The sequence below is a fragment of the Vicugna pacos genome, chromosome 17 (genome assembly GCF_048564905.1).
Source record: "Vicugna pacos chromosome 17, VicPac4, whole genome shotgun sequence".
In the NCBI taxonomy this organism is placed as follows: domain Eukaryota; kingdom Metazoa; phylum Chordata; class Mammalia; order Artiodactyla; family Camelidae; genus Vicugna; species Vicugna pacos.
The window spans coordinates 52331576-52345236 of NC_133003.1; the positions used below are offsets into that span (position 1 = coordinate 52331576).

Here is a 13661-nt window from a genome sequence, read left to right on the forward strand (position 1 = left end):
GGAGATGGCTTTTGCCTCAGAAAGAAAAACTGGATCAGAGCACCTAGCAACTGACGAGGCAGCTTTGGGACATGGCGAGTTCCCCGTGGCTTGAGGAATTCAAGTACAGACTGGGTTAAGAGAGAGACTGATCAGAGGTGGGAGGTTGGACCTTACGCCCTTTGAGGTCCTTCCCAGCCTGGAGATTTCAGGGTTGCAAAGCATGGTTCTGTTCTCACTAGTGTTGGAGGCGTCAGCCAGGGCTGGGCCTCGTCAAACCCTGCTCATAACTATCAGTGCAATGAACTTGTCTCCTAGCCGCTCTCACCCTCTTAAAGCTCCAAATTAAACTGGGTGCTCCCAGCAGCACTGGTGTTTACCTTTGCTCTGGCAAACAAACCTAGAAAGAACCAATTAATAGCCTCACCCAGACTTGGGGCAGAGAGGAGATGGAGTCGGGGTGGGAAGCCATGTAAAAAATTCAGGCGAATAAAGCATACAAACAAGTCTAGTGTCTGTACTCCAGGGACGGCTGATGCTAATTGCAAATCATTCTTGTCTATTCATTACCGCAAGTCCCCGGGGAACTTCTAGCAGCAACAGCTGTGGAGGACTGGGCTGAGCTACTGCGCACGAGGGGAACGAATCAGGGTTTCCTTTAAAATTGTCACCTTTCTGACTTTTAATTAATTCAGATCAGGCGCCCCCAAGGGTGTAAATGGCTGAGGTTGAATCGCAGTGCCTTTAAGTTGCATCCGCGATGTACAAGGAACAGCAAGATTTGGCAATTATCCACTTGGGACGATCAATAACTGCATTCAGTCAGTCTCAGGAAGGTGGGGTCCGAAAGCCTCCGCTGTTGTCAATAATAGCAGTGTTTCATTCTGGCTTCCAAGGTGACTGAGCACCCCCCCCAAAAAAAAACCCAGCTTGGATGTACCTCTTAAAGACCTCTATTCAGAAATTTAGTTCAGGGCATCCTTAGCTCTTCAAGCAATTTAAATAAATTGTCTTTTCCAGTTCCCTTGAACAGAGTGTATATTTACACAATAAAAAGGTATCAGTCTCAATTTAGGGTATTTTCCTGATGGTGAAAGAGATTTAGTTTCGCAAGATCCTAGAACCTTCTCCCTTGGTGACGTTCCCTGAGGCGAGCAGCAAAGCCATGCACCTAGGAGTGGAGAAATGCACCCCAAGTAACAGAAATACACACGCTCACACGTGTGCCGTATCCGGCACCTGAGAAGACGCTTTCACACAGCTCAGACACTCCGATAACAAGGAAGGAAACAGAGTTCACGTACCTTTCTGCCTCCTGCTCTGCGCTCTGCTGTTTGCTCTCGAAGGCATTAAAGCTGCTCATGTCCACGTAGCCGTCATTCTCGTTCGCCGTGGACAGGGCTCTGCTCTGATCTTCGAACAGCTTCGTAAATGTCCCGGCCCTCGCGGGCCTCCGGGGCGGAATCTGGATATTCTCGTAGTCCGAGTTCATGGCTGGGATGTTCTCGTAGTCCGAGGTGTCGGCGTTGGGGAACGAGATGGAACGCGGCTTGGTCAGGGGCAGGGGCAGAAAGGGAGGCCGGGAGCGGTCCTCGAAGGACTCCACCCTGGACACCGTCCTGCTGAAGGGGACACCCTTCCTCTTGCCGCTGTCCCTGCAGAAGATGAGGGAGGAGGGCGAGTCGCAAGCCCGCGCCTTGCCGGTCCGCACCTTGAGCTGGGGGGAGTTGCTGAGGCTCCTCCGGTCCAACTCCAGGAGCCGGGCAGGCCCATGGTAGCTGGACTCCGAGGAGGACCTGGAAGAAGACACGTTGACGTCCACGTGCACCTTGCTCTCCGTCTTCTTTTTAAAGGTCAGCGCCAGGAACCGCTTGAAGGACGACTTCTTCTTCTTGGCGTGCTTGTCTGGGGGCTCGCTCTCCACCAGGAGGGAGGGTGAGCTCTTTGTGATGGGCTTTTTGGTGATGCAGGCCAGGTCGAAAGGGGGCGGGATGTCGACCACAGAAGACGGCGTGGAGGTGCCGCTGGACGGGAGGTGGCTCCGCTGGGAGAAGCTGCCGGAGGAGCCGATCACGCAGGGCAGAGAGAGGCTGTCGTCCTTGCCCCTGATCCTGCGGGCGTCTGAGCCGCACGCCTCGGGCTCCCGGTACAGGGGCACGGGGATCTCCCGGCCTTCCACGGAGAATGACCGAGGGTACAATGTGAAGGCTCTGGGCTTTGCTGGCAAGGCCCTGCTGACGTCCAGGGGCTTCCCCTCCAGCGACAGGCCCATCTTCCTCGCCTCTGTGATGGCACCTCCAACACTGATGGCTGACGAGCCAGCTTCTGGTCCCATTTCTTCCGGGACGGTTTCTGGGACGTAGCCAGCCACCTTCCCGGAGTGGGGCCTGGCCCTCGCGATGACGTTCTTCCTGTCAATGGGGACCAGGCCACCCTCGGCATCAGAGCTCACGTCCTCCTTTGTGCCATTACCACTCAGGGTGTCTGAGGCAGCCTGGTCCTCAGGCATCTCCCCCTCCCCAGGGTCCACTCCGCACACCACACCAACTCCCATCTCATACGGGTTGGTGAGTGCGTCGTCCATGGCATCCTCGTCCTCCGGCAGGACCACCACGTCAGGGACAGAGGGGCTGTCTCCGGCACCACCCTGCAGGGAGCCACGCCGGCCACATCCAGTCCCAGCCACGGGGTCCTGCCCCGCATGTTCCCCCACCTGCGGCTCCTGCTCTGACTCTAAGCCCCTCGCCGACTTGGGAAAAGGAGAGTAGCTTTCACTGCAGAAGGAGGTGCTCTCAGTCGGGAAGAGCTCGTAGGGACTCCCCGAGAGCGGAGTCGCGAAGTCGTCCACACAGTCACTCTCGAAGGGAACGATCTGGCAGCTCTCCTCCACCGGTTCTTCCTGTGGGGGCTCCTCGCCTTCTCGAGGGTCTTCTCCTGCCTCCTGGGAGACTGCTGGCAGGTCTTCCAGGTCAGCTTCCTCATTCTGGTCTGGAGGCTCAGCCTGACCGTCCTGGCCGCCACCGCCGGGGGCGTCCTCACATTCCTCCTGGGAGGGATCCTGGCTGTCTATGGCTGCCTCCGTCTCCGGGGCGCCAGTGACCAATCCGTCGCTCTCCAGGGGTGTCTTGCCAGCATCTTCGGTGTCCCCCTCAGCGGGCCCGCCAGAGTCCACACCCTCATCCGGCTCTGCATCGGTGCAGCCTTCCTCACCATCCTCCTCTGTCTCCCGGGGGGTCCCAGAGGACCCGGGCTCGGGGCCACAAGCTGCTGGATCCTCCACGCCAAAGTGCATTAGAATGATGTCGCTCGGGAAGATGGCCTCCCCGTCCCGAGGGCTCCCGGCCTCCAGGACGTCCTCGTGGTGTTCTTCCACCGGCTTCTCTTCTTCCTCACTCGTGCCCTGCGCCTCGGCCCCCGGGTCGCAGGCACAGTTCTCAGCCACCTCGTTCTCAGGCGTGGGGGGCCCACCTTCATCACCCTCTCCACTTGGCTCTGCTTCAGCTGGGGCTGCCACGTCCTCTGTAGCTGCTGTCCCCTCCTGGTCACTCTCCTCGCCTCCCTCCTGGCCCTCCTCCCCGCTGGCCTCCGTGACGGCGTTCTCCACAGAGCCCCTGTCCCCGAGTCCATCTTCTCCCGGCGGAGCCCTGGGGACCACGATGTAATCGTCGGGGGTGGGCCGCGGCTCCTCGCAGAGGCCCCTGTCCACGCAGGGCAGCTTGCCGTTGCTGCACTGGCTCAGGCTATTGATCATGTAGAAGCTGGCCCGCCACTCGCTGGGGGTGGCCAGCCTGGGCTTTGGGGCGATGGGGGGTTTCGGCCCCCTGGACATGGAGTTGGGGCTGTGAAGACTCTCCGGCCGGGGTGACGAGGGGAACTTGGGTGCCGTCACTGGCGTCAAGGGACTGGCAGCCTTCGGCTTAGGAGCAACAGGTGGCTTGGGTGAATCTAAAGTGTAAGAATACAGAAAAGGAGAGAAAAAGCAGTCATCTTCATGTCCATTCAGGCTCCTACTTGCCAGCCCTCAAGGGAACACCGAAGATGGTTTCCCAGCCCATGAGAACCCCATGGACCATGTTCCGTCACAGGTTTACGCCTCCACCAGCGTCTTTGGAGCCTCTAGACTTTCCACTAAAGGTTCACCCTGTAAACAAGGTGAACAGACCTCTCTTCTGCCCACACAGCCCAGCCAACAAAGCTCCACCGAACGACGCCCTGCACTCCTCAAGTAAGTGTCCGCCTCGCTGCACTTGCTCACTCCACAGCTGCGTATTCAGGGCTTTCCATGTGCCCGGCGCTGTGAGACGACGCTGATGGAAACCGTCACCATCCTGGCTGCCCTCCTGGAGCCCACGTTCATTCTACCATTAGTTCACTGGAAACCTACTGTCTGTACACATAGCACTGGGCACGTTAGGGTCTTCCAGGGCCAAGAAGAGCACTTACAATTGAATCAGGGAGATGGGACTAACAGGACCATTTGAGGACCGAGCCGCAGATCCTTGGAATATTATGACTCAGTATCCCCCCCCATTATCTCCTGCCCTCAAAAAATGATGCACCAAAGGTTTGGGATGGCAGCATGTGATTCTTCTGAGGGTCACCTCTGAATTCTGTATGTTTCAGGACTGGTGTCCAGCTAACTGCCGTGCATCCAAATTGCACAGGTGTCCAAATTTCATGGGAGAAGTTATACGGTCTTTATCAGCATGGATATTTGCAAGAGGCCTTGTCCCATGTGGATGCTGAGGATCTGTGGACACGGCAGAATAAAAGACGTGCAACCGCAGCTAGAGAAGCAGGAGTGGCCGTGGCAGGGGAGACCTCCTGCTTGGGGAAGGGGAAGTTTCAGCTCACTTTTGCAGGATGGGAGGGGCCTGGACAAGTGAAAGGGCCCACTTCCAAGTTTAGCATCTCTCCTGCCACAGCCCCCTGCCCTTCATCCAAGCCCCTCCACGCTGCAGGCAGAGTGAGGAACACAGACTTCCAGGAATGCAGCTCCATCCCGACACCTCCACTTCAGAAGCACTGCCCACTCCCACGGCCCAGGATTAGGATGGACAAGTCTCCCCTCAGCCCAGTCCCATCTCCCAGTTCCATCCCCACTACGCCTTGGGTGTGGTACAGAGCAGCCCCAGAGTGCCAGCCTGCTGTGAGGGAAGGAAGACGGAGCAGAGGGCTGGGAGGTCCGTCAGCAAACTCCTCCTCCCCATGCACTTGACTCCCAGCTCAATCCTTGCAGATCCAACCCCAGCTATCTTGAGTCCAGGGCTGTCTGACAATATAACGTCAGCCACATTTACCATCACACACTTGATTTTACACTTTCTCACAGCCACGTTAACAAGTTGAAAAAAAAAAAAGAAACAGCTTAAATTAATGTTAACAATACTTTTTTTCAACTGAATGCATCCACAAAATTCTCATTTTTGGATATTATCATGTAATCAATGAATCATGTTTGGATCAGCAGGTAATCGACATACAAAATTTATTACCGAGACATTCGACATTCTTTGTCGTACCAAGTCCTCGAGATCTAACGTGTATTTCACACTTATGGCGCATGGCAATTCCGACTAGCCACACTTCAAGTGCTCAGCAGCCACACGAGGGTGACGGCTCTGGTGCCGGCCAGCACAGCGCTCGCTGATTTTACCCCGTCTCCGTGGGACTGTCCAAGTGGCACCTCAACTTCAGTATGTCTGAGGCCAAAGGCAGTATCCTCTCCCTGAAACTGGCAGAGCTATGTAAAATGCAGCCGGGGAGGCCCTAAAGGAAATAAAAAAGGCCCAGAACAGCAATCATATAGGGTTACAAAGTCCATTCCTGAAAAGGCCTGATTTCAGAGCCTCAGTTGTGTGCTGCACATAAATCGAATGAACTTAGTCATCTGGTTTCCCAGTGCACAGATAATGAGGAGGGGTCTAGGGAGGCAGTGAGAGCAGGAATACTGCCTTTGTAAGATAGGGTAGCTGAGGGCAAGGAAGGGAGAGAAGGGGCACCACTGTCAGGGATTTAAAGGCTAAAGCACCCACTGCCTCAGCCCCCTAACCCACACCCACATCTGTCCGCACCAACACCCAGGCCAGCCACTGACATCCAGAAAATAACCTAGAGTCTTCAAGATAAAAGAAGAGACTTTCCAACCCCTTATTTCCATAAGCAATCAAATATGTCCTCATTTAGAAAAACTTCTGTCCAATTTAGTTTTTAAAAAAACCCACAAATTTTGGAACTTAAACAGCTAAGCTTCAGCTCCCTGTCCACGTGGAGGAACAGAGTAATAAGCCTTTGGAGCCTGGTGATCTGAGTTCAGATACTGCCTTCGCCACGTACAAGCATTGAAGTCGAGCCTCAGACTCCTTGCCTGTAAAATGGGTACAATAGTAACACCTACTCTCAAGAGGCTGTTACAAAGATTACAAGATAAGTAATATACTAAAAGTGCTTAGTAGCAAGACTTCGTGTAGGATCACTCAACAGTAGCTGCTGTGTAGCCGAGCTCCCTGACCCGACACCTTCCCCTGCTACAGGTCCCCGCTCTGCACTGATCCATAAAGTAATACTAGTGTCACCACTCAACATCAGGTGTCAGGCAACATCAGGTGTCAGGCGTTCGCATGACACTCTTCTTTGGGGGTGGGGGCTCTCATTTCTCATCCGTAACAGGTGGTGTTTCGCATGGGCTCCAGCAGACCTGACGGAGGGTCAGATGGGCCATGAAAAATGACCGTCACCTGGGCTGCACCGCTCCCACCCCCACCCCATCCTTCATCCAATCAAGATATTGATCCATGGGCGCCGTCTCCTTGGAAAAGGTTACAGTGGGCGCCTGAGGCGTGATCCTGCAAGAAAATGCCTTCCCCAGAGGAGCCAGAGAGAGTGACGAGTACACAGAGTCCACGCTCCCAGCTCTGGGGCTCCGCGCGTTTCACCTGCATCCTCTCTGAGATCAAAGGATGCCACGGTCAGAAAGGCCTTGTCTGATGCCTCAGACAAGGTGAGGAGGTGAGGAGACTGAGGCACAGAGCAGGCGGGTGACCGGCCTGGATCACTCCGCGAGCTCCTAGCAGGGACCCGGCAGGACAGGGCTTTCTTGCTCCCTGGTGCAGTAACTTGAACTTCTTCCTTGAACCTCTGCCTTCACCCTTTTGCCACTGAGCATTTCTTCTCCAGCGGAGACTCAGGGCTCCCAGCTTCTGGTGAAGCAGAGAGGGGCAAATTGCAGAGGACTGAGGCCAGAGAGACCAGGGGCAGCTAACCATGTGAGAAAGTCACGTAAGGCTGAGTCAGAAGGACTAACTGATCAGAAAGTGAATGACTGGCTTTCCTTTGCTCCCATCCAGTTTTCTTTCATCTAATTCCATTACACAGATACTTACTGAGCATCTAGTATGTGCCGGGCATTCATCTAGACTCTTTGGGTACATTAACAAATAAAACAAAGAACTTACAGTCTAGTGGTGAGAGATAAGCAATAAAAAAGATTAAGTACGTCATGTATCACATGTTATCTTATCATATGATGATCATAAAGCCTGTGGGGAAAGACCAGGAGGTGGAGAGTTTAGCAATTTTAAATAGAGTGACCAGAATAAGCCACATGAGAGGACATCAGAGTGAAGACTTGAGAGAGAACTCTCCTGCTGTGTCCAAGGAGGCCAGAGTGGCGGAAGGGAGAGAGGGAGTGAAGGGTGGAGCAGGAGGTGAGGCCAGAGGGGCCTCGGGGAGGGTGCAGATTACACCTGGCCTTGAGCATAAGGACATGTACACTCCAGCTAATGTGATGAACTAAGCAGAAGTGGTGAGGATGGAAGCAGTGAGGAGGGGCTTGCAATAATCTGGGGAAGAGGAGGTGGAGGCTGGGACCAGGCTGGTAGCTGCGGAAGTGGTTAAAAAAAAAAAAGGTCAGATTCTGAATATGAAAGCAGAGCTGGTGGGATTTACCAACAGTTTGGATTTGGGGTATAAGAAAAAGGGACAAGTCAAGGAGAACACAAAGGTTTTGAGCTGGAGCAACTGGAAAAGTTAAGTTGCCACCTGAACTGGAGAAGGCTGCAGGTGCCGGGGAAGGAAAACCAGAATTTCCTATCCCACACCTGGGAGGAAATGTCAAGTGGGCTCTTGGATGGAACAGTCTGGGTTCCCAGAGAGGTGGGGCTGGGGGCAGCCATCAGAGGGATGGAATAAGGCACCAGCCCGGTGAGATCACCAAGTGAAGAGCGCGGGCAGAGACAAGAGGGCGGCCCAGAAGGGAGCTCTGGGGTCCCAAGGTTATGAGAAGGAGCCACCAGAAGAGACTGAAGAGGGAGGAGAGTAGATGGAGTGAGTGTGAGAGCTTCCAGCCCTGCTCCCTCCCTGCCTCCCTCCCAGAAAAGGAACCAGACAACCACTCTGCCCTCAGTACTCAGTTAGCTGGTCTGAGACCAATCCTGCCTAGAGAAGACCCAGGGGAGAGAGACACTGGGGTGCACGCTGAAGGACAGGGCGGATTTTCATAATTTGAAAAGAGGCTGGGTGTTCCAGGCAGAGAGAACAGAATGTGCAGAGACCCAGAGGCAGTTAGATGCAAGCTCTCCGGGAGCTTGGTAGAGTCCAGTTTGGCTGAGCTTCAGAGTATGGCGGGGATGGGGGGATTACAGGATAAATCAGAGCAGGGGTTTCCTCCTCTGGGTGAAGCTTAACTTTCTGACTGTCCAGAACCCAGCATGGATGGAACTCCTGGACCCTCTGCTGCCTCCTGAGTCCCTCTGGGGGCTGTATGAACCTTCTCTCTTCTGTACCCAGAGGCTGGAGGTCACACGCTCCACACCCTGAGTTACCAACGCCCAGGACCTCCTGGCAATCTGCTGGGCCTGAGGATGACTCAAATGCAGAACACCCTTCCAGCCGAGATGCTAAGAGTTAACTGGGGGATGGGGAGTCACAGTGACAGGAGAAAGAGATTTTTAACAGCTCCTGGTGATAGAAATCATCCCCAGCCAGCCCCATGGTACCGGTTTATATTTTCCCTCTCTATTTTAATTAAATATCTGTCACTCACACATTCATGCTGCGGCTCCCTTGTTAGCTATGCAGAGGTTAAATCAGGAGGGGCACTGCGAGGAGCACTGGCCCGGGAGTCAGCAGCTCTGGTCTTCACTCCTGCCTGGCTCTGCTGCTGACTGAAGGTGAGGCCTTGGGCCAGTCCCACCCCTCCTCAAGCCTCAGTCTGCACATCTGCAGAGTGAAGGGACTGCACCAAACAGTAAGTGCTTCCTCTCTGGCTGGCTGCAGCCTATGGCACTCACAGCTTTCCTGGCGATGTCCCCTGACAGTCCCGTCTTTAACCCCTGCGTCTGTTTCAACAGCAGTTCACTCTGCTCCCCCTGGAACTCTCATAACCATATGTTCCAAGAGTAATTATCTTCCAGTTTCACCTTCCAATTGCATCTTAATTTAACTTTCATTCTGGGTGCCTGCTGGAACGTCCGAGCCAAGCCTGATCATTTCTAATTAGGCTGTTGTTAAGCTAGTCCGGTGACCCGTGACCTGGAGGGCCCACAGCATGGGACAGAGTGGAAAGCACATGGGCCCAGGGCTCAGACAGACCTGGACTCCAGTGCCAGCTCTGCTGCACATCGGCTGTGTCGTCTTGGGCACATCACTCTGCCTCTCTGAGCCTCGGTTTCTTTCTGGTAATAAAATGGAAGAAATACCCCCTTTTTAAAATAAAGCTGTTGAGTCCAAGGGAAACAACAGGTCTAAGATACCTAATTAAGCCAACTGGCAAAGATTTCCTGTGAACCTACTATGTGTTAGGCACTGGATCAAAAAGCAGGCTCTCGGGCTGGACAGTCTGTTTCAATCCTCTCTCTGCTCCTCGTTAAGTCAGTGACTATAAAAATCCCTGTAGCTTAGTTTTCCCACCTATAAAATGGGAACAGCAGAAGCACTCACCAGACGGTTACTGTGAGAACTGAACTGCTACAAGTAAAACACTTAAAAGCAGCACCTGGTTCAGTATTAGCTGGTAATTTATTGGTCACTTACAATGTGCCAGACACTGTGTGAGGCACCTTACAAGCTCTGTTTAATTCAATCATGAGAACTCAATGACAGAGGTCTTATTATCTCCATTTTTCAGATGAAGAAACTGAGGCATAGAGAGGTTAAGTAACCTGCTTCAGAAGGTCACATAGCTAAGTGCATGGTGGTTCTGAGATTCGGTCCCACAGAGTCTGTAAACCACTACGTTACATGAGCAGGACACCCAGAGCACGCCACACAGAAATCATTCTGTGAGGCCTGTGATTGCCAACTGACTTAAAAAGTAACCAGGTTTATGCTGGAGGCATATTACAGGATGGCTGAACCCAAGAGTGATAACTGTTGGGACTTCCTGGGACCAAACCTGCCTCTCAGTGTATTCCAGCTCACTCCATCCCCCAGATTCTCAGAGAAGGGAGGGCTTGCCCATGCCTCATGCAGGGAGACGTGGGAAAACTGGACCGGCTCTCACTATTGTTTCAGGGTGAGTTTTATTAGGAGTGTAGGAAAGAGCCAGCCTGCCTCTCTCCAGGCTGTGCTAGATGAGGCAGAAGGCGACCTTCTTCCTTGGAATCCTGCTCCAGCCTCTTCCACTCCCCAAAGGTGGCACCCCGTTCCCACCCTCACCCCACTATTCTGCGACCAAACTCATCCACTGGCCAGGTGTCCACATGCCCAGCAACACAGGGCCTGGACACAGGGAGATGGCTGCCACCGTCCTAAGCCCCCAAGTGTCTCCTTTGTCAGCTCAATGCAGCCAGACGTCTCCCACCTGCATCTCACTCCTAAGACAATGACTTTTTTCACTAAAAAGATTCTAAAAAGAAAAAGCCCACAACACACATACACACACTCAGGGCAGCAGGATATGGTTCCAAGACAGCCAAAATGGTGGCTTCCTGTTTCTTTAGGGATGTGTGTTTTGGAGTATGGCTTCGGACAAGGGTGTTGGTCGGGGAGGGAGCTGCCTTCTACTAAATTCTAAGAGAAAAATATTAAAAGAGTGATAATCGCTCCTTGGCAGGCAAATGGAGTTAGCTGGGACTGCAGCCTTGCAAACTCGCCTCGAGGGAACTTTCTGCCCTCCCCGTGGAGGAGTCACGAATCCCGAGAGCTGGGTTCCAGGCACAGCCCATCTCTGAGTCTCAGTTAATAAATCTGTTAAATGGCACGCCTCTGGAGGGATCGCTATTTACTGTCAAACGCATTCTGGATTTCGCGGGACCCCTGACCTGGCAGAGTCAGATTTGCAGGGCAGAGACTCGAGGGCTGGGAGGGAACGCCCGGAGCGCGGCTCGGCCTCGGTGTCCCCCAGGCGTTTGGTTCCCGGGGGCGGCCCATCGAGGGCTCCGGGCCAGGGCGCTGGGCGGGGGTGGGGGGCTGCGGAGGGGTGTGGTAATTTAGGGCTCTCCAGTTCCACCGGAGAGCGAGCTCCAAGCCTGGGGTCTAGGAGAGAGAAGGGAGCAAGGGACCTCTTGAGGGCGCGCCGCGGGGGAACCGAGGGACCAGGAACAGACTCCGGCGTGGGCAAGAGCTCGGACGGATCCTGTCGGCCACGAGGGGCCTCGGAGGGGCCAGCGAGGGCCAGGCAGGGACCCCTGAGGAGCAGGCGTGAGCGTTTCGGGGCGCGACCCAGCCGCCTTTGCGAAGGGAGCGCCCTGCGTGGCGAGAGGACCCTCAATGTGGGGACGGCGGGGGGGGCGGATTAGGCCCTACGGGCCGGGGTGCGGCCTCGCCGGGGCTGAGGAGGCGTCCGTACGGCCCCCGACGTCCGCAGCCTCCGGGGCCGGGGCACTCGGGACCCGCCCAGCCCTCGCCGGCCGAGGCGGAGCCGGGCGGGGAGGTCGGGGGGCAGCTCGCCCCGAGCGCCCCGCGGGCTCCAACTTGAGCGCCGGGCCGGGAGCCCCTCGCGCGTCCCTCGGCGCCTGAGGCGGCGCGGAGCCTCCTACCTGCTCTGTTCATCTTCCAGCGCGCGGAGCCCGGGCCGCCCGTCTGTGCGTCCGTCCGTCCGTCCGAGCGCGAGTCGGCGCGCCGCCTCACTCCATGGCCGCCCCGCGGGGCCCGCACCCCCCGGCGCCCGCCCCGCCCCCAGCGCGCGCCGGACTCGGCTCGGCGCGCAGGGCCAGTGGGGGCGCGGGGCTCGAGCCTCCGGGGCTGGGCGGGGCCGGGAGCCGTGGGGGCGCGAGCGCGGGGCGCGCGGGGCGGCGCGAGCGAAGCGTCCACGCGGGACTCGGCGCGGCGCGGGCCTCCGGGGGCGGGGCCGGGGGCGCGAGCGCGGGCGGGGGCGGCGGCCGGGGCAGCCCGCGGCGTCGCGTCCGCTCCGGGTCCCGGCTCCGCGCGCGGCGCTCCGGTCGCCGCGCCTCTGCCGGTGTCGCCGCCGCGGCCGCTGCGCCTCCGCCCCCTCCTAGACGTTTCCTCCCGCTCCCGGAGAGGAAGGCTTTTTTTTCCCTTTCTGCTCCGTCAGGGATCGAGGGAGCCGAGGGGCGAGGCGCCCCCGCGCACATTTAAAGGGGCCGTGGCCGGGGGGAGCCCGGACGAGTATGGGGCGGGGGCCGGAGGGAGCCGGCGGGCTGGGCCCCTGGGGACTTGCCGGTCCTTCGCCCAGCGGACCATCTATTACTTTACTTTCAACCTTGGGCTTTCATTCAGTTACGGGCCAGGCACTGTGCTGAGGGCAGAACAAGACAGCCCCAAATTCTTCCCACCTGGAAGTTAGATGGGAGGTCAGTGGAGACACAAGACAAATAAGCAATAAACATCATTTCAGTGTGATGAGGGCCTTGAGGGAGATAAACCAGGGTCGTGGGGCAGAGCAGCGGCTCTCAGCACGCCGACCAGCACGGTAACTGTTACAAATACAGGTTCTCAGTACCCTCCCCAGACTTACGAATCAGAAATCCCGTGCTTAACAAACCCTTCAGGCCCTTCTGATGCAAGCTAGTTTGAGAACCACTCAAGTAGAGAATGAGTGATCACGGAAGGCCTCCCTGAGGAGGTGACATTGAAAGAGAGACCCAGGGGATGGGGAGCCTTTCTTTGTTCACTCAGTGCACACCGGCCAGCGCCTCCTTGGGAACAGGCCTGGTGCTGGGTGACACAGATGACTCAGAACACGCCTTCACCCTTGAGCTCCTGTGGGATTGGCCACACAAACACACGCAGTTCTGCTTCTCCCAACAAGTGCTGGGATGGTGATGGGCATGCACAGGAGCTTGTGGCAACGCGGAGTGGAGAAGGTTCCAGCAAAGGAAAGGCCTTCCAGGTAGAGGGAATAGCGTGGGCAGAGGCTTAGAGGTGTGGAAGGCACCACCTGTTGGAAGAGCCTCAGGGGTTTGGCAAAGCAGGGAAATAGAGGGTGGCAGCATCTCTGGGGCACAGAGGGGTCGGGGTGAGCGGTGCTTTGAGCGCCATACAGTCAGCCATTGACAGCTGGGGGCAGGACCACGTCTTCCATGGATAACTGGCAGCTACACTCGTGGAACATGTACTGTGTGCCTGGCGAGGTGCTAAGCTCTGGATGTGCCTGTTTACACATTTAAGCGTCACCACAACCTTATGAAGCTGGTATCAAAATTCTCCCCTCAGGAAACTGAGTTAAAATGAGCTTTCCTGAATGTTCTTGCCCTGGCTGCTCCATGCCTGCCTATCCAGAG

General features: G+C 56.0%; 1 protein-coding gene across 2 annotated transcripts in view; it reads right to left on the reverse strand.

Moving 5' to 3' along the window:
* The window catches only part of FGD5 (FYVE, RhoGEF and PH domain containing 5), a 104974-nt gene extending 92739 nt beyond the window's left edge, over positions 1-12235 (reverse strand). The window contains exons 1-3 of one of the 2 annotated variants that reach the window (XM_072941918.1): positions 11241-11255; positions 9571-9653; positions 1284-3924 (exon numbers count right to left, since the gene is read on the reverse strand). In XM_072941918.1, the coding sequence (XP_072798019.1) occupies positions 1284-3808 (2525 nt within the window). In that variant the 5' untranslated portion in view covers positions 3809-3924; positions 9571-9653; positions 11241-11255. Of the gene's footprint in view, positions 1-1283; positions 3925-9570; positions 9654-11240; positions 11256-11957 lie in introns of those variants that run through there. The other variant, XM_072941917.1, reaches the window with a different exon arrangement.
* Positions 12236-13661: the final 1426 nt, after the last annotated feature.